The following is a 27797-nucleotide window of genomic DNA, read 5'->3' on the forward strand; positions in this document are numbered from 1 at the left end:
ATTTTACTCATTTGTAAAACTTGCTACCTCGGTTGAAAGGCTTATCAATGGATTAAATTGGAGATGCTGGTTCCTATTTCCTTCTTCCCTTCATCTCTTAGGCCAGGTCTTTGTTTCAAAGTTTGCTTTCCTGCAGTGATAGCATGTATATACCTAGGGATTCAAGTGCACAGAAATGACACAGATATGACAGGGCTCATCTATAGGCTCAGCAGAGGCGCTGTGTCTTAAGTTGAGTTACCTGGCCCTTGTCTGCTGTTGTGACACTGGACGATTGTCCAACTTATATAAGTGGGAGCATCTAAAAGGCACAGATGATGAAAAAGAACACTTTGGTTTAGATATTTGATAAATTAATATATAATTCATAATTCTTGTGGATTATCATCTGACACTCATCAAAGATTGGTCACTTAGCTAGTCACCAAAGAGAATGGACTGGGTCAGGGAAGAAGGCCACGGTGGAAAGGACCTAAGGTCATAGTGAGAGGAGTTGGGTGAATAATAAAACCGCTCAAGTTCATAAAGGGCCACCCACTTACAAAGTTCTTACATACATTTGTCCTCCAGTTCGGAGTCCATTACCTACTCTCTGGGCCACTCAGGTAATGCGTTGATTTCTCTGGACCTTGGTTGCCTTATCAAAGTTGTTTTGTCAACTCTTTATCAAGAGTTGGACTTCAGCGATAGTTTTCAAATATATTTAGCAACAGAACCTTTATTTTCCTCCCTGTCTACATTAGAACTACACACGGAAAACTGTAGACGTGGAGCTGCTTTGGTTGTGGCAGGGGAGGGCTCTCAATGGGTCTCTGTCATCTTTCCTTGATGGCACTTGATAAATTCTCAACTCCAGCACCATTCCCCAGTCAAAAGAACTCCACACTATTATGCCCTTGGCTGATAAGAGTGACACTGTTCCAGCCTGGCACAGGGCTAAGACACGCCCTATCTCAGTTAATCCTCACAACACCCTTGATCCTTATAAAAATTAAGTGATTTGCTCAGTCACAGCTAATATGTGAGTAATTCAGAGCCCAGGCCTGCTACCTCCTCTACCCCTGCCCTCACTCCCGCCCCAGGTCTGGACTAAGTAGCTGGGTCGGTGGAGGGGTGGGGGGGAGGTGAAGTATCTATCCCCAAAGGGATTAGAGAATAAAAGATTTCTGCTGGCTGAGCCTTGAGACATTAGAGGGAGGGAGCTTGCTGATTCTGGGTTCCCACCAAGGTGGAAGCTCATTATATAGAGGCTGGGAACGTGTGTGCCAACAGCTCCCTCCCCCAGCAACCACACATGCGAAGGTTTGACAGAATGCAATTCAAACAGGCATTCATTAGGCAGCAGGCCCATTTTGGCTTAATCACAGGCAGTGAAAGAGCAAGGAAATTGGATCAGCCTATCTGTGCCCCAGCAAAAGCCACTGGTGGGCTTCAGCACTTGCAAAGGCTGTTTTCTAATGATGCGCCTCTTAGAAACCTGGGGTTGGAAGAAATTTTAGCAGCATGTAGAGTTCCCTGGCACAAATTATACACCAACTAACAGTTGTTTACTGAACAGCTCTCAGGTGCCAGGCACTGGACAGTCAGGTGCTGCCGGGGATACAGAGGTGACGTCACTGGATGAAAAGCACTTGGTGAATTTGGAAGACTGGTCCACTCGGCTAGAAAGCCTCCACTTCAGCCAGTCCTCCAACACACTGCAAACCCCAGTCTTTGCAAGAACTCTGATGAGCTCTAGCCACAGCTTGGCACTTCACTTGGGCAAGTCTCTAGATACTTCTCACACGTGCTTCCCTCTGCTTAGATGCTACTGCTGTTTTTCTCCCTTAATTACTCAAAGCCATTGCTTTCTAGACTCTGATTCAGCTGCTGCCCCTTCCCTGACACCTCGTGACAGACTTAGACAGGTGGGGTGCCCATCCTACAGGCTTCTGTGAATCTGTGTTTACCCCACCACTCAATTCTGCCCACTGACTTCACCTGTTTCCCCAGCCTGCACTGAAATGACAGAGGTGGCACTTACTAAACATTTCAGGATTGAACTGACTCTCTCTGGGCCGTAGTCACTTCTGTCAAATGAGGTGCACAATGGGTGGGACTGCCCAAAGAGCCCTCCTAGCTCTGATGCTCTGTGGATCTGATTGAGAGAAAGGCTGCCGGGAGGACATTAGTGTCTGGGAGTTGGGTGATCTCCTCCTTGGAGGTTTCCAATCACGTTTGTAGCAGATGCTGGTTTTCCCGGGGAATCGTGTGGAAGCCCGGATTATTTGAGTCCGAGGTAAGCCTGGCTACTCCAGAGCTATTATTACACTCACTCTGAGACTCTCTGGGCTCTAACATCATAGAAAAAGTACCAAGCTTCGGGGTTCAACAGACTTGGGGTCCATTACCGACTCTATCAGTTACAGGTGGTCTAACTTCAGACAAGTTGTGCATCTTTCTGGGCTTATTGCCTAATCTGTTATAGGAACATAATTCACACCTCTGAAGGCAGTGGTGACGATTAATCCAGTGAGATATTCCACCTAAAGCGGCCAGCCTATGCCGAAACACAACAGAAGGTAGCTTTTGCTTTGCGTAAAAAGTAGTAGTGGTTCACCCGAAAAGAGTGAAGCCCTAAGAGAGCAGATGAGTTCCTGGCTGGTGTGCGGTGGCCCCAAACCACAGGTGGAAAGTCATCACTTGCCAGACCCCAGAACTTTAGTTAAATACGCACAATTTTATTGATTGAAGAGATTAGGACAAAAACATTAAACCAAATACAGGACAAAGCACCAGAGGCCATAGATTCCCACCATGCATGTCACCCATCTTTCCTCCTACAGGGTTCTTAAAAAATAGGGGAGAGGGAAGAAAAACAGGTTCTTCTTGACACAGCACCGTCTTCAGAATGTAAAAAAACCTCTCTCCTTAAATCTTCCATTAGCAAAATAGAATCAAGGGCAAATCCATGGCCGCCTTGTCTCCTGACTATGAACGGTTAAGCCACCCTCCTAGGAAGGGGAAGGCCGCTCCTGCTGAGCAGGCGTAGAGCATCCAAGGTCTGCACATACATGCCACAGACTAATGAAGCACAGATTCAAGTAACATTTACACACTAGCGTCCACGTGTTACCTACCCAAAAACAGGACCATTTCACAAAACGTATACAGGCAGTAAATCCAAACAACTGAGGTACTAGAAACACAAATATTTATGCCAAAAGAGTTCTGTATCATACAGCCATAGAAAAGCCGTCATAAAAAACATTTGCCACGCGAAATCAAATAAAGCTATCTAGAAAAGCCAAATAAGAGGTTATTTCAGGGACAGAGATACTCAAACAGGAAAAAAATATATAAATGTTAACTACAGCATGTAACATGTCATCCCAAGTCAACCCGTAATTGAACTACTGGCTTAATACATCACAATGTGACATTTTCCTTAATAAATAGAAGAGTTCTTGACAATACAAAGGTGCGTATTGGGATAGAGAGCTGTTTTTATTTATATCAACCTAGTTTTCAGCTTATTTTCCTTCCCACTTGCCTCTACTGAGGGTTTTTGTCCAAACCAGAGGGCCTTCCAAGCCAAAAGGATCATTCTTTGTAAAGAAAACTAAATAGCTGCCCTGTATTTTATACACGTGGGACAACCTGCTTTGTTTCACTAGTTTCCAATAAAACAAAGACAAATGTTGAGTTGAGATCAGAGTGTTGCAAAGCTTCAGACTCCAAGAGCTTCCCACTATCTTACACCACTGCTACCATCTCAGCAGAGGAATGCCTGTCATGCAACCCTCATTGTTCAAAAGAAAAAGTTGAGTTGAATTTCTCTTTTCCTTTCTTCTTTTTTTCCTTTAAACTATGATAGCAGTAATGCATCTGGAAGTCTGACTTCTAATAGCTTCCTGCCACAAACCAATGGACACAAAACAGAATAGCTTGTTAAAGGACAGATTTTTTTTCCCCTTCAGGGAGCAAAGCATTAACATGTCATTTCCTGACCAGGAGATTAAAGAGTTGATTTAGAAGAAATGAGTTGAAGAGTATGATTAAGAGACACAAACTGGACTTTTATTTTCTTTTAGTTTAGCACCCAGGTTTCATGTCAGTCTGTGTGCACCGAATTTTTTTTAAGTGAATCCCATTAATGATCAGCTAGGTGGTTGGCTTGTTTAAAAAGAAAAAAAAAAAATCCTTGGCCAATTGTACCTTCCCTGAATCATGACAAGAAGTAAATGCTAACAGTGCGATGCCAAGATGTGTGTTTGAGGCAGAGGTTTTGATTCTGTCAGGATCTACAACTAGTTTTTGAACAAAATGAAAAGTGGGGTAGGCGGAAGCAGCTCGACTGACAGGGGTGGGCTTCGGGGGCTACGTCAGGGAAGAGAAGCCCCAGGGGGCTCCCGGCCATCTGACCCAACCCCAGAGCCCAACCCCCATCTCACATCTCTTGCCCCCATGCTACATGTTCAGTCAGCTCCTTGAAGGTTTTCCTTCTTTGAATCAACAAACTTGTGAGTGTCAGTGTCCTCCTTGCTACCAAGTCAGGCGATACGTGTTCCTGGGAAGAAGTCCTTTCCGTTGCCCTCTCTCGCTCCTGGTACCTGCTAAGTCTCGGTGGGGCGTGAGCTCAGTTAAAGAAAGGGTCCAAGTTCTCTTCCATGTTGACATCCGGCACCAGCTGATCAGACACCTCCTTAGCACCATATCCTGAATTCGAGACACTAAAATCTGTAGAAAACCAAGGATGGTCCAGAATTTCCTGCGAGGTCAGCCGCTCTGAGGGCTCCCGCCGCAGGATGCTTCGGATGAGGCACTTGGCCTTGGGCGACAGAGTCTCTGGAATGTTGAACTGGCCACGCCGGATCTTGCTGAAGAGGGAACTGGGCTCAATGTCATGGAAAGGGTACCGCCCTACCAACATGGTGTACAGCATCACTCCCAGGCTCCACACGTCGGCCGCTTTGCCAGAGTAGCTGCCACTGGTGTTCAAGATCTCTGGGCTCACGTAGGCCGGGCAGCCGTGCTTGTCGGAGAGGGAGTCATCATCTCCCCGCAGAATGTAGGCATCTTCCAAGCTTTCCAGCTTGACCCGAGTCCTGCAAGGAAGGGAAGAAGACATGAGCTCCTAAGGGTGCTCTGAGACACAGGAATCCCATCACTGTATCACAGCTCCTGCTATGATGTTTCCAACAACTCCTCACTCATTCACTGATTCATTCGTTCACTCGACCAACTAACCATTACTGACTGAGCACCTTCTAGGTTCTAGACGCTATTCCAGAGCTGGGGACCCAGGAGTGAACAGGACTAACAAGAACTTTGCATGAAGCTTACGATCCACTGGGGAACTCAAGCTTTCAGCAAGTAAACAGATCATAAATAACAGAATTATCACCCCCTGTCTTAGGAGGAAGGGAATAAGAGACTAAGTAATTTTCTCAAAGTCACTTCTGAGTAATGATAGCGATTCATGGGATTTTAACGCAGATCCAACCAACTGGGAGGCTCACAGAAGCTCTGCCCACAGCTTCTGGCAAACTTCTGGATAACATGATAGAACATAGGCTGCAAGGACCTTTCACATGACTCAACTGTATTTTGGTTTCACAACACTGCTTTTATTAGACATGGAGGATTTTACTATCCCATCTTACAGACAAGAACACCCAGGCTCAGAGAGTTTGAGTAACTTGCTCTAAGCCTTTTAGCTAGGACAGACAGAAGACTTGACCCCACTTCTTCCTAAGTCAACTGTGTTGCTCCTTCCACTGTATCAAGGAGCCTCTGGTTAGGACAGAGGCAGAGCCAGGGAATGTTCAAGCAGGAGCGAATTTCCCATTACCTAGTCCTTCCAAAGCCGACATCCTCATAGCAAGCCCATCTTCTTTCCAAGATTTTCTGTTGAAGTTGCCTCCTATCATGCCCATCACCCTCCCAGGACCTAATCCTTGACCTGCTACTTATCTGACTTAGGTTACCTGTATCCTCTACCTGTGCCACCATATCTGTGATTCTGATTTCTCACGTGTGTGTGTGTATGTGTATGTGTGTGTGCGTGGGGGTGTGTGTGAATGAATAATAGCCTGAGGCCAAGATCCTTCTCAAACTCATCACCTTGTCCCCAACTTCCTGCCATTTAAGGACCACTGAGCTGTCTGATGGGAATGTAGGACTTTCCTGGGTGCGCTGGGAAGAACAGAGGTGGAAGAATCCCACATTAAACTCTGAGTCCCTGGAACCTAGCACTCACTTTTACAGGGTAGGAATGATATCATCATTGGGTATAAAATAAAGTAGGCGCTCAGTAAATAATTTTGGAAATGAGTTGAATTCTTACCATTAACTATACCTAATTTCCAGTAAACAGAGTTGAGGACCAGGACATGAAGTGACTTGATCTAGACTGACGGCTGTCCCCACCCAGCACCCAAAGCTCCTGGCCCAGTTTCTCTCCTTAGCCCAGGGGCCCCCTGAGAATTCCTGTTTCCCTGCCCTGCCATTCTTTGGGTGGAAAGTTGGGAATTACTACCATTCAGTGCTTAAAACTGAAACCCTCCTCCTATTCTCCCAGCCAGAACACTCCCACTGCAGAGTTCCAGTCATTCTCAGGCCCCATAAACTCAGTTAATCCCATTCTATCACACTGATGAAGGCTTGCCATGAAGGTGACACAGGACAGGGAGCAGGGGCTTGAGGGTTAGGACCTCGTGGAGGGCACCAACAAGGTCCCTATCATCCACCAACCAACCGAACCATCCATCGGTTGGTTCCTTCATCTCAAAAGTGCACATCAACGCATCCACCCCGATGGCCCCAAGGTGTTGTGACTTGAACAAGCGGGCAAGAGGAAAGTGCTGGGAAATCCACAGTGAGGCTTTAGCCCAAGTCACAGCTTATGACTCAGGTCCATTTACCGCTGTTTCTCTTCCTCCTTCCAACTGCAGGTCCCAGCCTTTTGGGGCAATCACCACAGCTACTCAGAGAGCTACAGAAGGGAGGTGAGGCTCCAATCAATCAAAGGAGAGTGGCTAGGAGCTCTCTATAGCAAAAGGTCTGATGAAATCTTCCATTGATTCTAAGATCTCATGATTGGATATCAGGAGTTCCAAAGACCAAGAAGTAACAACTTCCTTGTACTCATTTCCATCAATGAGCAAGAAATGATTGTGGTCACTGGAAAAGGTGCTGGCCTGGGAGCTAGGAGAGCTGTTTCCAGGCCAGACTACATCTCTCACCTGCTGTGTGGCTGTGGGTGAGTCACTCAACTTCTCAGTTTCTCAGCCTTAAAGAGGAGTGTTGAACAAGGCAGTCTTTTTTTTCTTTTTAATTTTAATGTTTTGTGTGTGGTCAAGTATACCTAAGATAAAATATACTATCTGAACCATTTTTAAGTGTACCGTTCAGCAGCATTAAGAACATTCACACTGTTATGCATCCATCTGGATGAGACAGTCTTAAATTCTCTGCCAGTTTTAACATTCTGGGATTCTGTAATATATAGCAACACGTCTTTTTCATTTGTTCACCCATATTCTGCTATAATCCATAGTATACACGTTCTTTTCCTCCCCCTAGAGCTAGTGATCTATAAAAATAGGAAGGGTCTAGATGTGTTAATCTGGAATTGAGCTGATTAAAAACAAATCTCTTTCTTCCTTTTGCTTTTTCTAATCTTAGGTGGCAGGTGGAGCCGACCCACACCAGCCTCGCTAGATGTTCCGAGATTGGAGGAAAGGCGGTGAAACCCACAGGGCGGAGGGGAGGGGCAAACCGCAGGCACAAGAGGGTTCTCTCAACGGCTTCCTCTGTCCCCCACAGCAGCAGCTCCTGCCTAGCTTCAGGAGCCAGCCAGACTCCTCATCTCCAAGTTCACTGTCTTGGTAGTGGAGTAGCTATGGTAATAATTACAGCAGCGGAACAATAAAAAGAATGAGCCCTCCCATCGGTGTGACAGGGACGGATCCAGTGAAAGGGTACGAGACCTGGAATCAGAGGATTCAGGTTTGGGGCTGGGTTCCTCTGCAAAACCTTCCAGTGGTGTCTCAGCTCATCTAAGCAGGGGCTGACATCTCCATCGTGGCTGCAGGGGGACCACCACGGCCTCACAGCCACGTCTTCAGCCACACTCCGTCCCTCCATTCTAGCTTCTTCACTGTTCCTCAGATACACTGACTGACTACAGTGCTTCCTGGGGCCTTTGCACATGGTCCCCCCGGCCCCCTACCTGCAATGTTCTTCCCCCAGATCCGTACAGAGCTCACTTTTTTCAGGTCTCTGCTCAAATGAACTACATTAAAGAGGCCTTGCCTGACTATCCTATATAAAGCAGCACCTCCACCCCCAGTACTCACTACCCCCTTATTACCACCTGGAATACCACACATGTATATTTCTACAGTTGTGCATTTTTACTCTATGTATCATTCCGGTGGTCATTTCATGGTGATCGCCTCATTCCTCACCTCCAGGAGCTCGTGAGCAGGTGGCTGAGGCCACTCTGTATGTTAAGAACACACCAGTGTTTGCTGCCCTATCTCCAGCACTTGGACCAGTCCCCGGCACCAAGCAGACACTCAATCCAAGAGCAAAAGCACAGTCACACTTTTAACCCCTCGGAGCTTCAGTGTGCTCACCTGCAAAGGAACAAGGGCCCCTCGTCTGCCTACCTGGCCAGGATCAAGTGGAGGTCAGTGAAGATCTATGGAGGACAGGCTTTGTAAGTTATAATGCCTCAGGCACCTGTTGGGTGAGGGCAGAGGGCAGAGGGCAGGAGGCAGATGTGATCCAGCCCCTTCAGGGGACAGACTTCACCACCTCAAGCTCTTCATGCTAAGCCAAATCTAAAGCCCTTTTTCATTCTTATCCCTTCCAAGCCACAACCCTAGATTCTGACTCTCTCTTTCACCCGGTTACATCCCACCCTTCCACCTCCAGGCAGCAGTGACCCTACTTGCCACCTAACGCCTCTTCCTGGAAGCCTTCTCCAGGCCGCCTCTTCCTGGAAGCCTTCTCCAGGCCGTGGAAAAGGGCCTTAGAAAATGGGTAAAGGAGGCTGGCCTGGTGGTGTAGCGGTTAAGTTTGCATGTTCTGCTTCAGCGGCCTGGGGTTCGCCCCTTCAGATCCTGGGCGCAGACCTACTCATCGTTCATCAAGCCATGCTGAGGCGGCGTCCCACAGAGAAGACCTACAACTCTACGACTATGATATACAACTATGTACTGGGGCTTTGGGGAGAAAAAGGAAAACAAAGAGGAAGATGGGCAATAGATGTTAGCTCAGGACCAATCTTCCTCAAAAAAAAAAAAAAGCAAGAAAAGAAAATGGCTAAGGGCTCTACCTTGTCACTTAACCCCCTCACTGGAGTTCACCTCTCTCCTCCCCCACCTCAAGACCTCAAGACCAGGACTCAGCAGCTTTGCAAATACCTAATGAATTGGAGACTGAAATAAAAAGACCACTCCACGTGCTGCAGTTCGGCTGCCCCAGAGCTCACCCATCTGCTGCTTCATCCTCCTCCCTCCAGAAGCTGGGATCTCGGTGGGGGAGGTCTGCATCTGCTGGTCACATCTGGTTCAGTGTGTGCGGTAATAGGGCAGCGACACAGAAACCAGGCCAGTTCAGAGTGCTGAAACCAGAGTGTTGAAATTTTCTGGCTCTGAAAATTGCTAAGTACCAAATATCAAACATCATCCATGGACCTAAACGTATGCTAGGTGTTTACATATATTTCCTCTTTAAAGGTCATAAAATCTACTTCCAAGGCAGGAATGACCATTCCTTTATGTGGACGCTGAGCCTAATGCTCACAGAGGGTACGTAAGCTCGGCGTTAGTGAGGCTGGGTGGGGGCTGAACGCTCACCTTTCTCTGGCCTTTCCCTCAGGCCTGCCCCCACCCAAGCACCTGAGGAGGAAACCACACCCAGGATGGCTCAGTCAACACCTCTCCGTCAGAGTGGGCGGCACACGTGCCCAGTGGCAGGGAGAGCTGGCCTTTGGCTCAGGAGCCCGCTCCTTCCATACAGGGGCACAAGCATCCCAGGCAAGGGAGAGGAGAAGGGAAAGAGAAGCCCAGAAAAAGATGGGGAGGAAACGCAGAGCTCGCAGGCATTCTTCTGACCTCGCCGGCTTCTGGGAACATCCTGAACTTGTTTACATCACTTCTAGGCAAGGGTCGAGGCAGGCAGTCTGGATTACGTCCTTACACAAGGACCTTGCAGGGTGCATACACGTCGGGGACTCCAGTCCCCGCAGACTCGCTACACAACTGCAGGGACCCTCGGAAGGTCTCTGGGGCTTGGCTTCCCCTCGGGGAATGGGGGCCACTGCACTCCTCTCAAGAGTGCGTGTAGGAGTGCCTGGCAGAGCACCCCCACATGTCAGAACAGGGGGACATAAACGAACAGGCTTCCAACTTCTGATGTCCCCTCAACACTCTGGGGATTATGAGTTTCCAGACAAAGGAATCAAATTTTCATAAAAATTAACAGGAGCATCAGTGGTCCTAGTTATTCAAATGTCCCACTAATCATTTGGGCACTTCAACTAGGCACTGGGGAGACAGGAGTGACAAGTAACACGCACCTTCTGGGTTTTGTAAGGATTAAATGAAACAATGCAAATATGGTATCTGTGGAAGAGCCCAGCATAATAGATGTGCAAAAACTGGTGGCAACTCGCACGGATCTTATGATGATGATAAGGCCCCACTCTCAACCCTGGAGCCCAGCGGGGAAGACAGGCGGATCTCAGGCAGATCCAGATCCAAGTGGACGTGAATTCTGTGCCCATGTTCCTCCCCGGGCCCTTTGCAATTTTTTCCCCCGGCCTGGAATGTTCTTCCCCAAATATGTGTCCAGCTAACTCCTACTCACTTTATTCAGTGCTGACTAAGGTAATCAGGATGGGCTTTGTGGAGGTGGCAGGTCTAGGATGGTCCATGAAGAATAGAGATTCCCAAAAGCGACAAGGAGGTCGTGGAGATTTTTGTCACCAAAAAGCTGTAAATGACAGTGGTTATCTCCTGCAGCTTCTCAGAGGAAAGAGACACGAGCCCAGGGCAGGATTAATTTGGCGGAGAAGCTGCATCCCTGCGTGCATTTTGCAAGCCGTCCCTGGCAGAGGCAGGGAACAGCCTGCTTTGCTCTCGACCTGTGAATGAACAAGGCTACACGGGGGCAGCCTGTGTCCTCGGTGCCGGCCCAGCCCAGTGCCAGGCCTCGTGTCATCGGATCCCGAGCCAGGCGAGGAAGCCAGAACCAGCAGGATGCAGTTCCACTCGCTGCCTCTGTGGAGCTGTGCTGGCTTTGAAAGCCCCGATGTCCCACCCACCTTTGGCTTGAGTGGCTCCCTGTGGGCCACTAAGTTGAAGGGGCAGTGTGACCACAGGCTTTTTCAGCCTCAGTTTCCCTTCTGTAAAAAGACAACAAATGGCTACATGGCCTGAAAAGGGCTCTTCTAGCTTCAAAATTCCCGATTTTAAGTTTTTTTAATTCTTAAGCTATAAAGATTGCAACACTTCCTATATGACATCCTCATAATCATAATAATAACAATTAGAGTAACAATAACAATACCAACCATGAATTAAGCATCTACTAGAGGCTGGGATTTTTAGTCTACATCTCTATTTCTCATAACAAAACTGAAAGCCACATATTTATGAGAGGTGCACACTTCCTAACAAATCAGGAAACGGAGACTCAGAGAATTAAATGTCCTAGGTCATAAATAGGGTAACTAAAAACAATTGAGCTGGAATCCACATCAGGATGATTCTGACAGTAGCACCCTCTTGAAAAACATCCTGGCAGCAACATCACAGACTTACTGAAAGAGACAGTTTTAAAGGGAAACCCTAGGTTTATGCAGACAAATATGGCCCCAGGTTTATTCAGCACTAGATCACACACCAAACCATCACATATATGATCTAATTGCTGTAGCTCATGAGGTGGATAGAGGTGGCTGGACCTGCCCATTTACGGGATGAAGAAACTGAGGTACCGGGAGTGGCTGTGACTTGTCCAAAGTCAGCTAGCAAGTCAACCTCCAAATAGAGTGCTCCATCCAAAGTATCAAAAATGGCCTACTCAAGCAAAGCAAGCTTTGCTTTTAAACCTTTAAACATCGCCCTGGGATCTGGGCAGGAAGAGATCAGGACAGGGTGGGCCAGGGTGGGGCCAGGCTGGGAGTTCAGCCAGACGAAGTGGGCCTGGCCAGGACGGGAAGTCCGGTGGCCTAAGGTCAGTGGAATCCAGAGAAGTCACTGAAGGCCATTCTGTGGGGTGGGTCCAAGCAGGCCTAGGGTCAAGTGAGAAAGGTCAGCTGCAGCCAGGTCTGGCCTTGCTCTGCTCCACTGCGAAGCTACCCTTGGCTGCCAGTCCAGTGGTGCAAGCAAGGGTCCCATCTGGGACCCCTGACCTGGCAGCCACCTCTGGGACGCCACAGACCACTGACCTCTGCCAAATAAATTGTCACTCCTTTAATTCTCTGTTTCCTATGTGCATAGATCTTTCTAGCAGTCACCTCTGAGAGCCACCATTGCACCAGGTCCTGTAGATTCAGTGAACAGACCCAACACCTAGGTCAAATTGCTCACAAATGAGCAGGGAGGGCAGCAGGTAAACCAGTAAGTGAAACGTTTCAGGGCAGGGTGAGAAGAGTCGATAGGGAGGGGGACACAGAGGAGGGGCTGGTTAGTTCGACAAGGTGGTACACCCTCTCACTACCTTACACCACCACCCAGTGTGGGAGGTGGGGGCTCCCGCACTGGTCTGCATGTACAAGAACACTGCAGCTTAGAAAGATGAAGTAACTTGCTAGGAAAGGTTACTCGATGTGCCCAGCTGCGATGGGAAAGCCTGCACAGCCTCTACACATTCGTGCCCTGACTCATCACGGCCACGGGGAGGACAGGGAAGCCATTCTACCCCCAACTCGCCTTCCCATTGCAGAAAGACACCACACAGTGCAGCCTGCCGTCTCCATAGGAACAGACAGGGAAACCCCAGAAAGACGATGCAGCTCCGACTCCTCATCAATTCTCCATTCACTTCTTGCTCCCCTGCATTTAGACCTGGCTCCCAAAGGATCCCCCGACCCCAAATCAATCATCCATCAATTCGGCCTCTCAGAAAAGCCTGTGCAGGCAATCTACTGCTCAAGGCTCGATCCAGCCCTGATCCTCCCAGCACCCCAAGGTGCTGCTCCTGCCTCGCTGCTTAGGCCAATTCAGGATCCAGAACATTCCTATCCATGCCCCAGTGGTGGGTGGGAGCAGGGCTCAGGTCAGTCTCTCTGACCTCACCAACCCAGGGAGCACTGTGAGCAGTCAGTCCACACACTGGGCCAGACAGGGATGCTGCACTTTGCAGAGAGTCAGAACTGGGGCTCCCCCCAGATGGCCCAGACACATACTGAACAAGTTTAGGGAGTCAGAAAACCTGGGCTCTGCTCTCCACCATGCCATTAACACAGTATAGGACTCTGGGGAAGGACCTTTCCTCCCAATTTCTTTATCTGTAAAGATAAAAGGTTTGGGTTTAAGTCCCCCTCTTACCTGCCCCCCCCAAATCCCACTGCCTCGCTTCTGGTTCAGCCTCAGCATCCTGAAGCTGATGCCCATCCCCAGTCCCTCCTTCACACACACTTCCAGAATCACAAGTGGCTCAGTCCCTGCCCTGTCTAGAAGACAGCTTCAATGCCTCCTCCTGGATTTCAGGTCAAGTTCAAGGTCATGGGCACATATCCAAGGCCCTAGACCCCTGCTTTCTTCTTCAACCTCATCTCTGTGCCCCCACGGTGCCCTCCGGCAGCACGTCCCTCCCTACCCACAGCTCACTCTTGGCTTTTGCTCAAACTTTCTGGACCCCCACCCCTTCCCCCTACATCACTCAGACCAACCGCCTGAAGGATCCCATCTCCACCCTGATGCAATCACTCTCTACACCCACCTCACTGTTGGAATATTCTCTTCCTGCCCCCAGATTGCTCTCTAACCCACACCCTTCCTCTGTTATATGTAAATAACCACTACCCTGTGTCTTCCATTAGGCAAGGACTCTCCAGTATTGATTCTTGCACCCTCGATAGCTAGCACTGTGCATAGTGCATAGTAGGTGCTTAGTAAATGTTTGCAAGACAGTGTGACTCCCATGTCTAAGATGTCCCTAGCTCCAACACGCTTCTAGAGTTTAGGGCATTTAGGCATGATTCTGCTTAGGAATTGCAATGTTAATCCTGGGGTACAAACCCCAGGTCTGCCACTGATGAGCTGCAAGACCCTAAGCCTCAATTGCCTCATCTGTAAAACGGTGATAACTTAACTTTCTTATCGGGTTTAAATTGCTTAATTTAAATATAGTATTTAATTAGAATTAAATTAGTTAAAGTGTTGTAGTTAGAACAGGGCCTGGTATGATTTGGACTCACTAAAATGTAAGTCCCACGAGGGCACAGCTGGAGTCTCATCTGGCACTGCAATAACTGTAGCACCCAGAATAGTGCCCAGTACGTGATAAGTGCTCAATAAATATGTGTTGAGCGAATACATGGATCTCCAGGCTGTTGGGTTATGAGGCTCAGAGCCTTCAGATGATGACCGAGAGCAGTCACGACAGCCGTCTTTTGAAGTCCCTGCAGTGCGCCAGGCCCTGTGCTGGATATTTCAGTTCATTACCTCCAACCCACATCCGAGAAGGCAGGCCAAGGTCAAACGGCCAAATAGAGGAATCAAAAATCTCGTGCTGTGCCCTCAGCTCCGTTTGTCGGGGGCCCCAGTCCAGCCCATCAGCTAATTTATTAAATGTAAACAGTAACCATCTTGGCCAGAAATCCTGCTGAGGAATACCTACTATCGAGTCTATTTCTAAGCACAGAACCCTGAGGAAGCTCTCCTCTCTCACTGTAATTGGAGAAGCCTTTCATAAATGAAATTACATCCCACCCCCGATATTGATAACAGTACCTTAAATAAATGTCACTTTTGCATAAATCATTAAATCAGTATGGGAATGATGGGTTAATTTCCCATTTGATGTGGAAGTTTGAAGATAGTTCTCTTTGAAAAGGTGTCTTCAGGGGAGAATCATACGTTTTAGCCTTTCAGGCTCCCATTCTGGGCAATGAGCTAGATGCTAATGATCTGTACTTATCCCCATTTCTCTCATTCCATCATTAGAATCCAATCTGAGCTGCTCCCAATCAAGAAGAGAGATTTTCACTCATTCTATGCCCACCATGTTCCAGGAGCAATGAACATGAGAGACAGCCTCTGTCCCCAAGAAGCCCCCAGTCCAGCAGGAAATGACGTCAGCCTCGAGACGCACACACGGGCAATTAGAATAGAGGGGAGACACACTGTGACAGAGGCGAGGGTGGGTGCTATGGCGGGGGGGGCACTTACCCATCCTGGGGAGAAAGGGGGGAAGGTGAGCCTTCCCCAAAGGTTGGCAGTGCCTGAGGTACATAACAGCAGTCAACAGTAACAAGGGGATTCCAGGAGCTCTGTCTCCTTCAAAGCAAAAAGGTAAGGTATTTCCCTAAAATACAGTGAGTCTACAACTTAAGATAATGTAAATCACTATTAATGAAGGAAAGCAGCGTCTGGCCTCCAGGGCTCCCTTACCTGCCCTCTGCACTTTGTTAGATACTGAAGCTTCAACAGAGGCGGAAACACCCTGAAGATCTAAAGGAAGAGCCAAACTAGAGGCTAGCACCTGAGAACGAGAGCGCTACGCTTGGCTGGCGTGGGAGGGAAGAGGCCTCCCCGACCAGAAGCACAGGTCTGGTGCCTGCGCAGATGGCATTTGTTACAATGAAGGCCCCATGGCCTCTGGGTTCCTACAAAGGGTCCCAGCTTCCCTCCTGCAGGAGCAGGCCCTGACTGGCTTCCACACAGCAGAGGAAATGAAACCGGTGACGTCAAGAGATAAAGATCTTCTAAGCAAAGAAGAAACACGTACAGAGGCGTGTTTCTCAGTTCACATGGGGTATTTCTGTGCAATGAAATATCAATAGTGAACTGCGACTGGGGGCGGGGAGTCGGAGGTGGCAAGAAGCCTTGTCCCCAGGGAGAAGAGAAATTAGGCTGGCGAAACAGGGAGTGCTGTAGGAACAATGGCCCACCCACTTTCTTTAGGCAGCCCCGACTGCAGCCCAAGGTTGCACCAGCTTAAAGTGCTCTTCACATCCTGAGTCAGCGAGCTGGCTCCGTGTCACCCAGAGCGCCAGACACTAAGTGCAGAGGAGGTGAAGGACAGCGTGTGCCAAGGATTGGGTTCACCTGCATTAATTCATTTAATTCCATGAAGAAAGTCTTCTTGTTATCTCCACTTCACAGATGTAATCTGGGCAGAAGAGGTTAGGTAATTGTCAAGGTCAAGTTTACTATTAAGCGCAGGAGCAGGAACTGGAATCCAGACATCGACTCGGACTCTACAGGGGAATAAACGGCCTTCTCCCGAGAGCAGGCCTTCCCTTAGAGGCTCAGACTAAAACATGGACCTCAAAGAACGGGCTGACCAGGAAGATCCCTCTAGTACCACAGCAGGGCGAGGGAGGATGGAGGACATGGGCACGCCCTTTGGGGATTTGGCCACTGCCTACTATCAGATTCAGGGCCCCAACCCACAGGGGGCCCCTCCTACTCGCACAGAGCATCTCAGATTTTACTACAGGAACTGTGGATGCAAAGGGTGTGTCCAGGGCGAGTTCAATCAGCGTGCGGGTTTAACTTCCTCAAAACGCAAACAAAAGAACTGAGGCTCTGCCCTACAAAAAACAGCCCAAGGAACGGAGGAGAAGCAGCAGCACAGGGCAGAAACACAGTGGCCGATCCAGGCTCAGTGGGGTGGGATCCCTTGTGTATATCTTGTCAACCTTCTGGCCTTTCTGAGCCGCTGGTTCCACACCACATGCACTTGACCTGTCAGTTGCCCTGCTAACACTGATTCGGTAATTATAATTAAACAAAAGAGAGAAGAGGATGTGGCTTAAATCTCTTACATCGCAAGGGCTCCACTCTTCATGGAAATGGCTGCCAAAGAGATGGACCACATTCTCCATGAATTTACAGAGCCCTGGGAACTGCTCACCAGTAATGGTACTGTTTTATCAATGACTCTACGACCAGCTGTCAGTTAATGAATGCCTGCCCTGCCCCATGAGTCACAGAAGCATCTCATTTAACTTTCACAACCACCCTACAGGGATGCAATTATTATTCCTGCTTTGAGGAAACTGCAGCTCAGAAGCATTAAGTGGCTTATCCAGGATCAGGTAGCTAATGGATGGTAGAACCAGAATTTGAATCTAGAATCTAAATAAAAATTAAAGAGAGGAAACAGAAGCAGGAGAATCTGAGGTGCTTCTAATCCAACACAGAGGCAGAAGGCACACTGGCGTTGGGTCTAACGTAAGGCTGAGTGTCATCTGTGTAGAGTGTCTGCAAAGCTACTTGTGGGAAATGACTTAGGGCGCTGACACTTCCACTCAGAATGCTTTCATGGATGGCCATGGACTCGGAGCTACAGATGGTCCTGAACTGCAAATCTGTGCATAAGGAGTCAGTCCACAGGCAGGTCTCATTCTGAACCAGGTGGGGCTCAGCCAATTTCACTGCGTAATACTTTCCCCTTCAACCACTTTTAAGATTGTCAAGGAACAAGAAGCACATCCTGGAGACAGAGAAGACTGATGTTCAAAGAGGTGATCTGAAGCTTAATAAAGGCGTACTACTTCTCAAAGTCTCCTCTGTTTTTCCCCCATAGGACCAATGCATAAAGGGTCAGAAAACAGACACAGACTCCAAGCTTTAACTTTCAAAAGCCTTTCAAATTCAATCCATCGTTTCTTCACACTTTCAGTGATGTCAGGAGAGGAGGAAGCTTTAGTCCTATTGAAATACCTATTGATTAGGATTGAAGGTGAGGGCTGCCAGCAGCATGGCCCGAGTGAGATCCCAGGGACCCTGACTCCTGGTCCCCTCAGGAAACACCAGCAAGGTGCTCCATCCAGGCCACTGCGCAGAACAACAAAGAGAGACTCCACCGTGAACTCAGGGGCTGCTGGAAACACAGAGGCAGAAATGTGTTGAGTGACAAAACCAGTCTCACACTCAGAAATCAAGAGGTTAAAAACCAAAACAACAACAAGAAGAAAAAAGGCTACTAGGCACTATTCCCCTTTTAGAAAAAGTTGATAGTCGGGTGAAAAAAAAAGTCCCTATCAGCTACTGATGAGAACATTTAGAATGTCCTTGAAAATGGAAGCGACCTTCTCAGAGCTGCCCAGACAGAGACACTTGTCATGTTCAGAACAGCAAGTCCACTGGGACCTCAGCGTGGTACAGGGCAAAGAAAGAGCTCTGGAGTGAAATGATAGAGTTTCCAGGCTAGCGCCACCCGCAGACTAGCTGGGTGACCTTGAGCAAGGTCACTTAACTCTTGTGTGGCTGTCACCTCACCAATCAGATGGGGGTTATCCACCTCCTTCATGGTCTCTCGGGACAGCAGGGAGGCACGGACTCAGGTGCTCTCAGACCTGCCGGGGATGGATGATGACCAGCTCCCTACTACTTATGTTTTCTTTTCCAGACAGAAAATCCTCCTTAAAATGGAAAAGGACTTAGCTTTGATATGTTTGCTCCAGTGAACTGTTCTGGTTCCACACTCACATGGGATACTTCTTTCTAGTTCTTTCTAGAAAGGGTCATGCTCTTTTGTAAAAGTAAAACATAGCTCCAGACTGAACGCCAGAGACCCACGGTCCTCATGCTGGAAGCTTCTCACATCTCGGAATGTCTTCCCTAGGCCCTGGGATATCAAGGATTTTGGCTTTGCCACGACGTGCTCCTGGGCACTCTTACCCATCTTCTCATGAAGGACAGGCTCGGCCTGGAGAAAAAGCCCTCAACAGCGAATGTGAGGTCTGACTCAGCCCCTTATTTGCTTCCAGCCAACTGTGGGTATTGGGTAAGCAGCCTCACCTCTGGGGATCTGCTTCCTGGCAGCAAAATGAGAGGATTGAAGCATGGACCCTCCAGAGTCCACTTCTGCCCCCATGTTCTGCGACCTGCAGATGTCCACCCTACTCTGACTCACTTCACAATTATGTATTTACCACGCATGTGCTATCGCTGGACGGGCCAACCACACACTCGCTGATGCCTGAGATTCCTCTCCAAAGAGACACAATCAAGAACGATGCTTTAAACCTCGGATCCCCGTGAGAGACGGCATTCGCTGTCCTCACTCTCTGTCAGGCAAATGGATTTCTCGAGAGCTGACTTAATAGAGATCTTGTCTTTACTTCTGCTCTTTCCTGTCTGTAACTTTGAGACTTCACCATGCTGCACTTCGGAGCCCTCATCTATAGAATGGACAGGCTAATACTCACCTCTCCAATTTGTAGAGAGAATGAAGTTAAATGATAATCTCATAGTAGAACCTTACAGAGATTACCAAATCTTACCTCTTATTTTTGTAGTTACAGTTATTAGATCTCCACGAAAGGTGGAACACAGAGGAACAAAGAGGGTACCTTTGTCAGTATTCTGTTGGGGGTCGGATACGTCTTTATCTTCCAAATGAGAATATTCAAAGAAGCACAGCCCTGAATGTTATAATTCAGAGAACTTAGAGCCAGGACAATACAAGGAGGAGGAACTTAAGGCTGGGGAAGGGACCAATCTAAGGTCACAGAGGGTACTAAAGGCACAACCAGGATAAGGACCTGGTCTCTGGGCTCCGAGGGCAGAAGCGTCTGAGCTGAAGAAGAGAGAAGGCAAGCATCGCCCCACACTCTACATCTTAGAATAGCCCCCTTCCTTCAGTTTGTTAATAAACATAAAAGCCATCCACGATCAAAGACCAAGATATCAGCTGCTACAGATGCCTATGATCCCCCTTTATGGGTAAAAATATGGAGCAACAACCAATGCCCATGGGTCTAGGAAGCCCGGTGGCTCTCTGCACTCTGTATACTCAGCTGGATTATAGACGCTCTTGCAATTATTCCATCTGGGCCCTTTACCTTTGCTAATCCCCAAACGCTTCCCAGACATTTACTTCCAATTAGCTCAAACCATGAAGATGAAAAAACCAAAGCACACACCACCAGATCTCTCTCATTTGGATGCCATCAGACTTCTATAAGCAACAGCCTAAAAATATCACAGGCCACTGGGATAGATGCAAACTCACTGGCAGGCAGAAAGGTTTGAGAGCGAGATCTGTGCCAGACACATAAAAGGTGCTCCAGATGCTTGCTGAGGGAGTGAATGAATGACGTGAGCTAGCCTTCTAATCAGATGGTCCTTAACAGCTTTGTGACAATGGACCCCCCACTTCATTAACCACTTTCCTAGTAGGGGATGAGGATGCCCAAGGCAGTCATGAGAATTCCATGACATCATGCACGCAGAAACTCCAGAACAATTCTTGGAATAGTCAGCAATGAATATAAATCAGTTGCCTCCACTCCTCTAAAAAAGCACATTCTTAAAAAGAAAAAAGTGGCTTGAAAGAGTTTTTACAATTAAAGTCAGCTGGAGGAGAAAGCAGGGCTCCAGTGGGGTCTGCTAAATAGAATGTAACGAGTTAATGGAAGAACCAGGAATAGAACCCAGATGCCCAACATCCTGTCCAGCTGTCTCCTAAAATAACCAAGAGCTTCACACTGCCAGGCATTTGCATTGGCAGTCTCCTCACCTGGAACGCTGGTCCTTCCCACAATGCCCGTAACATATTCATCTTTCAAGTCTTGCCTCCAAAATCACGTCTCCCATAAAAACGTTCTTGACTCTCCAAGTCCTAGTTAGGACCGACATCCCAGCCCCCAGTTCCCAACTGACCCAGCACATACCTTCATTTGGAGCCTGTAACACTCCCTTTATAGGTCAGCTGACTAGCTAATGCTTCTTGATATTCACAGTACTGAGAGTTGTGATTAACATACATATATACTTAGGAAATATCTATGGAATGAGTGAATGCATGAATGAATTACAAATGACAGATGCCAGGCACTGAGGGTTCTGAAGGTAGGCTTTTCAAAATCCTGTCTTAATCACGGTGAAAATGCCACACAGGCTTGCACTTTCAGAGTTCACGACACCAAAACAAAAATAATTATGGGGTCACAGAATATCCTGGCACCTGTCCTTTGAGCATTTGATAGCACCTCTAGAGCAGTGGCAATGTGTTTTCCAAAGACTCTTAAAACACTGCAATATTCACCTCCCTTGTCCTTCCATGTTTCCTCCCCCTCCCCTGGACAACAAGCAGCAAAAAATGTCTGCTCCGACCTTTCAAGCAAGCTGCCCTGAGCAGCCTGTTAGAGGTCACGGGTCTGGACAGGAATGCGACTCACCTTTCCTCGTCCTTAAAGATGAATTTCCGCAGCTTGAGGTCCCGCAGCACCAGCCCCCCGTCGTGGCAGTGGGCCACCGCCGAGGCGATCTGGTAGAAGAGTCTGGCTGCCTCCTCCTCCCTCAGCTTCTTGCAGGTTCGGACGAAGGAATGCATGTCCCCATAGCTTCGCTCAAAGAACACGTAGGCTTTGGTCTCCCCCAGGATAATCTCGGTGATTTGGTTGATGTTGCTGTGGGCAGACAGGCAAAAGCATGGGGCCAGAGACTCCTGGTAGCAGCTGATATCAAACACCTAGGGCGGGATTAACAAGACCAAGAGTCAGAGGTGCCTCTATACAACCAAATCACAGAATTCAGATACCTCCCACAGATACGGGCTCTTGAGACGACAGCAAGTGTGCTGAACCTGGGCCCAGACCACACTGGTCCTGCCTCCTACCAGCTAGCTGTGTGGCACTCAATAAGTCACTTGACCTCTCTGAGTCTCCAAATCCTCACGTGTAAAATGGGCAAATGATATTTGACTCACACTGTTGGGAGGATTATACAAGAAAATAACGGTAAAAGTGCTTTGCAAGATGGAATACAGTACACAAATGGTAAATTTTATTATTTTTTTCTCTTTATCCCAGTCGTCTCTCTTTACAGAACTAAAGCAAAATTGGAAAGAAAGTGACCCACCCCAAGACAAAAAGACAACATCTTATTTACTTTAAAAAAAAAATAGAACAAAAACGTACATCAACACTATACAACTACACCAATTGTATACAGCATATTTTGAGTTACACAACTGTGCTGTATAGCATTATGCTGCATATTGGCAATTAATAGATTACATGTCTAGACTTTGCCTAATGGTTATCTAATTCAATATCTTCATTTTACAGATGTGGAAATTGAGGCTCGGAGAACAAGTCGAATCAAGCCCCCAGTGGCAGAGCTGGGAACCGGACACAGTCCTTCCTAATAGGAAGCCCACTGGCTTCTTTCTCGCTTCTCTCCACTGAGATCTAGCTCAATGAATCCGTTATGCAATGATTTGCTATGAATCAAAAGTAGCCGGCGAAATGCCACCTCATTGTGGGGCTGTTTAAAAAGAAAATCCACTCTCAATACCTTTTTGAAACAGACCTAACAGGAATTAACACCACAGAGAATTTTTGAGGTTAAAAGAAAAAGCTCTCATTCATTTCCAGACCTCCACTAAATCAGGAAGACAAATCCCTGGGTTTGGAATGTGGTTTTACTATCTGCCTGGGGATGTGGGCGCGATGACTCTATTCTGCGCCTGCATGAGCGAGGGGCAGGCGTGGGGTGCTTCACTGGAAAGCAGCTAATGCCAGGAAAGCTCTAACAACAATACACTTCACGTTACCAGGTTGCCATCATTTTGCTTCTTCAATCTCTTTTTCATTAGTTAGAACACAGTCTCCTGGATCATCATTTCGCTGTGTGATGGGGAAAACACCGGCCTAGAAATCCCCAAACAAGGCTCTAATCCTGGCTCGGCCATCGATAATCTGGATGAGATGGAGAAAGCATGCAGGGCCCCTCCTCCTCATAAACTGAAGACCTGGATTTAGAACACTGTTAACCTTTTTGGGTCCGGATCCCACAGGAGAATCTGATAAAAGCTCTGTCCCCTCTTAGCTGACAATGCCCATTCTCAAATGCATGCACAATGTCGGATTAGTTTTAAAGAGAGTCACAGGCCTTCCGAAACCCATCCAGGAACACAGGCTGCCATTTAAGAATCCATGTGCTAAGTCACTCTTAGCTTCAAAAACCAAAGAACTTGTGAGTCAAACGGGGATAGTAAGAACCTCGGGAGGCTGGTACTAACCCTGGGTGAGGAAGCAAAGGAACGTTCTGAATGAACCATAATGAGGCATCTCAGGAAAGCAGTACGGCTGCTGCCACTATAGCCTAGAATTTAAGAATGAACGCTTCAACATCTCCAGAGACCACAAATCACCCTGATACAGCCAAATGACGACCTACCAGCAGTGACCTCAGAGGTCTGTTCAATTAGGAATCTGAAATGCTTGAGTCAGCTTTAACACCCAGACTGCAGGCAGCAGAAATCGGGAAAGCCTCAAAAATTTCACAGAAAGTCATAAACGCCTTGCAGTGGCTAATGTAAACACTCTGCGTTATATAACAGGGGTGATGTGTTCTGAAGCACCAGGCTGCAGGCTCTGTTGCCAGTGCTCAGGGAATGATGATTATTTATAATATACTTCCTGTTCCAAGTTGCATTTTTTAAAAATATAAGGTGATGTTTGCTCAGCACCTTTAGTCTATTATCCTGCCCCACTGCTGAAAAACTGAATGGATGTAGAAATTAAAAAAAAAAAAAACATATTCATGGCAGCTTCAAAACGTAGCCATACCCTTTGTAGAAGAGACCAAATTCCAAGATGGTGGACAGAGGATGAAAAATAAAGCAAGTACTTATGTTTTCCCAAATGGGTAAGAACCAAACTTTTATTAGTAGCTATAACAGGCATTTATGGGCTTGGATTGGTATTTAAACCATCACTTTCAAGTGCAAAATCAAGCCATAAGCCTGGTTGCCAGCCTCTTTTAAATGTTTAATTTGGAGCCTTAGTTATATAATGTGACAGTTCAGATAAGGCAGTAAGATTAGGCCATCATTAATAGCATTTGCAAAAAAAAAAAAAAGTGCCCATTCTGCCAAGATAGTAATTATGTCAACCTGCACAGTAGCTACCAGCATTTCCATGAAAACAGTAAGCTAAAGACTCCCCGAAGCTCCCTTCCTTCATCTACCTAGCTTAAAGCAGGCACATGGAGACAATAAACAGGCTTGATTATTTTGGTTAAAGGACCCTCGGATTTCCCTCCCCCCACCGCCCAAACAGTCTCCAATAGAATTCTCTATGCAGTCCTCTATAATAAGTGGCATCTTTACATTTGATCTGTTTTTGCAAGGACTTTTTTCTTGGGTCAATCAACACAGAGCTACAAGCCAAGAACTCTATATTCTAAGGCATCAAAAGGCACTTGATTCAATGTGCACATTTCACTGAGCCTTGCAAAAAGCTAAAAGTCCATAATATATATCTGAAGGTGGTTCATAGAAGCAGCCTTAAAAAGCCACCTGGAGCTTCCTAGGATGTACACAACTCCGCTTGCATAAGTCACTCACATCACCTCTGGTGAAGAGGCAGGAAAACAGAAGCTGCTGTGTCTTAAAGGGATGACCTCTGTCAAGCAGAACAATGATACTGCACTTAAATCCACTTGCAGCCACACAGTAATTGGTGAGGGGCTGATTCAATCTTTGCAATAACTAAACCAGCAGATTAAGTACAGTTTCAGGCCAGAGAGCAAGTCTACAAATGACACTGTAAGGTCAGCCCAAAGTGAAATATGGCTTGAAGAATCTGAAGGGAGAAAGAATAGGGGCCAGAGTCACCTCTGCCTTTAAACAAAGAAATAACAGCAAGACGATCCTGCAGAATTTGGCGGCAGAGTCCCTTAACTTAAGAGCGTCTCCAGCCTTTGAAAAATAATAAAATGCTGTACCAAAGTTGAGCAAAAGGAGCGAAAACACTCACTGCTGGGTGATTGTGCATATTTCATAGGAGAGTGGCAGCTCTGTGGAATTCATTCATTTCAAAGGATGACTACCTCATTGTGCAAGGTTGTAGGTCTTCTGAGAATTCAATCCGGCTCTGAATAGCCTACTGAATTTTGGTTAACTGGGCACAGCTGCTCTGGGTCTCAATAACTTGGAGAAGATGCAAAATACCAAATGTTCAGTACAAGCAGAGAGCAATACTTCGAGTCTCTGATTTTCCCCTGAGGTCTGAACCCAACAATTGCAAAACTGACTGGAGACCTCCACAAAACCTATTTTTTACAATGAAATAAAGCAAGCCCACAAAGCAGTCTGTGGTTAATGGTAAAAGTGTGGTGCATTATTCGTAGGACAGCTGTGCAGAGTGCCCATTTCAAAGACAGCAGGGGTCCTCACTCCTGCTCCCCCTTCCCCCCCCAGGAAGAAAACAACGCTGAGCAAATCTAAAATTAAGCCACAATGAATTCTTGACCTACGTACGATTCCTGGGTAGCAGTATGTTCTACTGTATTCATTTTTTGGTTTTTTTGGCAGCTATTCCCCTGCTCATCCCCTTGTCTGGAGCCCTGTGGGTGCACACAAAGACACATGGACACACTCACACACACACAAACCAGTCACTGTTCAGAGTCAAAGACAAAAAAGAGACTTAAATGCCCATCTCTCTATTAGCACTGCGATCCCCCTGGGGATCCAAACGCTGGCCTCTAAACGGTATAGGCAAAGGTATGTGTTTGGGTGGGAGGGCGGCGGGGGGTGGGGGGAGGTCAGGCACGGAAGTCTGGAAATGAGAGAAAGACCCAAAGGATTCACTATTTCCTACACCCAAAGGTGCGCCGGCGGCTTTGATTTCCACTCCCAACCCTCCTTTCAAGGCTCCAGGCAGAAGAAAGCTCTTTGTAAACTCCTTCCCCGCGCTGGGCCCTTCGGCTCAGCCAGAGGGGACACCTTTGTGCGTCTCTTTGAAAGGGCACCTTCGGAACAAAGGTTTAACACCTGCACGCTGCTAAGAACAATGGCTGCGAAAGGAAGCAAGTCATCAGAGCCTTAAAATTAGCGGGGGATTCCCTACTCCAGGTCGGAAGGGGAGGGGGCTAGACACAGGGAGAGATCCCCTGGGCAGCGGGACCCCGCGTCGCGCAGAAGAGCTGCACGAGCCCTTGGGAGCACGCGTGTCCGTGGCCCCCGCGCAGTCCCGCCGCCCTCCCCGCCTCGGGCTCTCCCCAAAACGCCCCCGCCGCAGCCCGCCCCATTGTCTGCAACGCTCTAAAAACTTCGCAACAAGTCGAACGTGAACAAATAAATAAATAAACCCATCTAATGAGGCCATAGATAATTACCCCGCGAATCTCCCTCCCCCAGACTCCAAAGCTTGAGACCTCCCGCCCCCACTGGCCCCCTCCAAACGGCCGGGGAATCTTTTTAAAAGACAAAAAGCAAAACCAAACCCGGGCCTTTTTACCTTGCACACCAGCTCCTCTCCACTGTGCAGATGCACGGCACGAAAAACGTGGTCTCCCTCCAGAGGTTCCAACAATAAGTATTTCCCGATGCAAGAAACGCAATGCGACAAGTTCGGAGTCTCCGGCGGGCTCGGAGAGCCGAGGTTCGGGCTGAAACTCTGGCTGGGCTCGGCAGACCTTATAGACGACAACTCTTCGAAATCCTGGGTTTTGTTCCGCGATCTCCCATATCTTGCTATTGTGATGGGGGTAGACCTGTGTATGTTCATGAGTGTGGGGATCGCACTCGACAAACAAAAAACCCGCTGGAGAGATGAGTCGCTGGCGAGAGCGGCTGCAGGCGCCTCCGTGCCACGGATTTTAAAAAGGAACGAGAGAGGAGGGGATGGGAAGGGGGCTACCTGGAAAAAGAGTTAGAAGCCCCCAAATGGGCGCCGCCGGGCACCTCGTCCGCTCCGAGCCAGCCCCCGAGGGTACTCGGTCGGCAGCAGCTCGTGTCCTTTTGTTACCCCAAAGCAGCCAGCGATTTGCAGAATCTCCGCACTTTTAGTTTCTCTCTCTTTTTCCAACGTGGCTCTAGACGAGTAACCGGATTGCTAAGGTGGGGAGCTGCAGCGCCGGTCTCCCGAAGCGATCCCCACGCAGGCTTCCGAATCGCAGACGGGGCGGTGGAGCCCTGCTGTAGTTTGTGCAATCTTCGGGGAGCGCACGGCGGCGGCTTGGTCTCAACGCGTTAGAAACCAAACAAAAAGAAAAAGGAAATAAGCACGGGTCTACCGGCTCGCGCCGCACGGCAGACAGAATCCGCGCTGCACCCCCTTTTTTGGTGGAAAGGGTGGGGGGCGTGGAAGGGGGGGTGCCGAAGAGGGTAGTTACCTACGTTTTAACTGTAGATGGCGTCTGAGGCTTTTCCAAGACCGTAGAGCTCTCCAAAATTTAAACAAACAGACGAAAAAAAAAAAAATAGCAAGGGAGCATTTAACTTAGAGCGGTCAGCGCTGCCAACAAAAGACTGCAAAAGCTAGGCAGAGTTGCGGCGCGGGCCGGGCGCAGGTACCGCGACAAAGCCCAGGGCTTGGCCCGCCGGGCGGAGGTCAGCACAGGCTCATGCTGTCGCCGCTCGCTCGCGCTCCAGATCGTCCTCCTAATAAAGCGAGAAGCGCGGGCAGGGACGAGGGCAGATCAGTGGTCTCCGATTTCCCCGGCACAAGCTTCTGGGGATCCTCCGGGTGCTGGAAGAGGATGCGCCCCCAGCCCAGCCAACCCGCGGCGTTCCTTTCCCGCTGGATAACTGGATCTTGCCTTGGAATAATTTGCAACCACTCCGTCTCCCCCTACCCTAAAACAAATTGCCTGACGGGA

General features: G+C 48.1%; 1 protein-coding gene across 1 annotated transcript; it reads right to left on the minus strand.

The window, feature by feature from the left end:
- Nucleotides 1–3176: 3176 nt before the first annotated feature.
- TRIB2 (tribbles pseudokinase 2) lies at nucleotides 3177–27797 on the minus strand. Its single transcript, XM_058551765.1, has 3 exons — nucleotides 26435–27797; nucleotides 21362–21654; nucleotides 3177–5087 (listed from the first exon to the last, which is right to left on the minus strand). The coding sequence occupies exons 1-3, from the start codon at nucleotides 26702–26704 to the stop codon at nucleotides 4619–4621; spliced, it is 1032 nt and encodes a 343-aa protein (XP_058407748.1). The 5' UTR covers nucleotides 26705–27797; the 3' UTR covers nucleotides 3177–4618.

The sequence above is a fragment of the Diceros bicornis genome, chromosome 12 (genome assembly GCF_020826845.1).
Source record: "Diceros bicornis minor isolate mBicDic1 chromosome 12, mDicBic1.mat.cur, whole genome shotgun sequence".
NCBI lineage: Eukaryota > Metazoa > Chordata > Mammalia > Perissodactyla > Rhinocerotidae > Diceros > Diceros bicornis.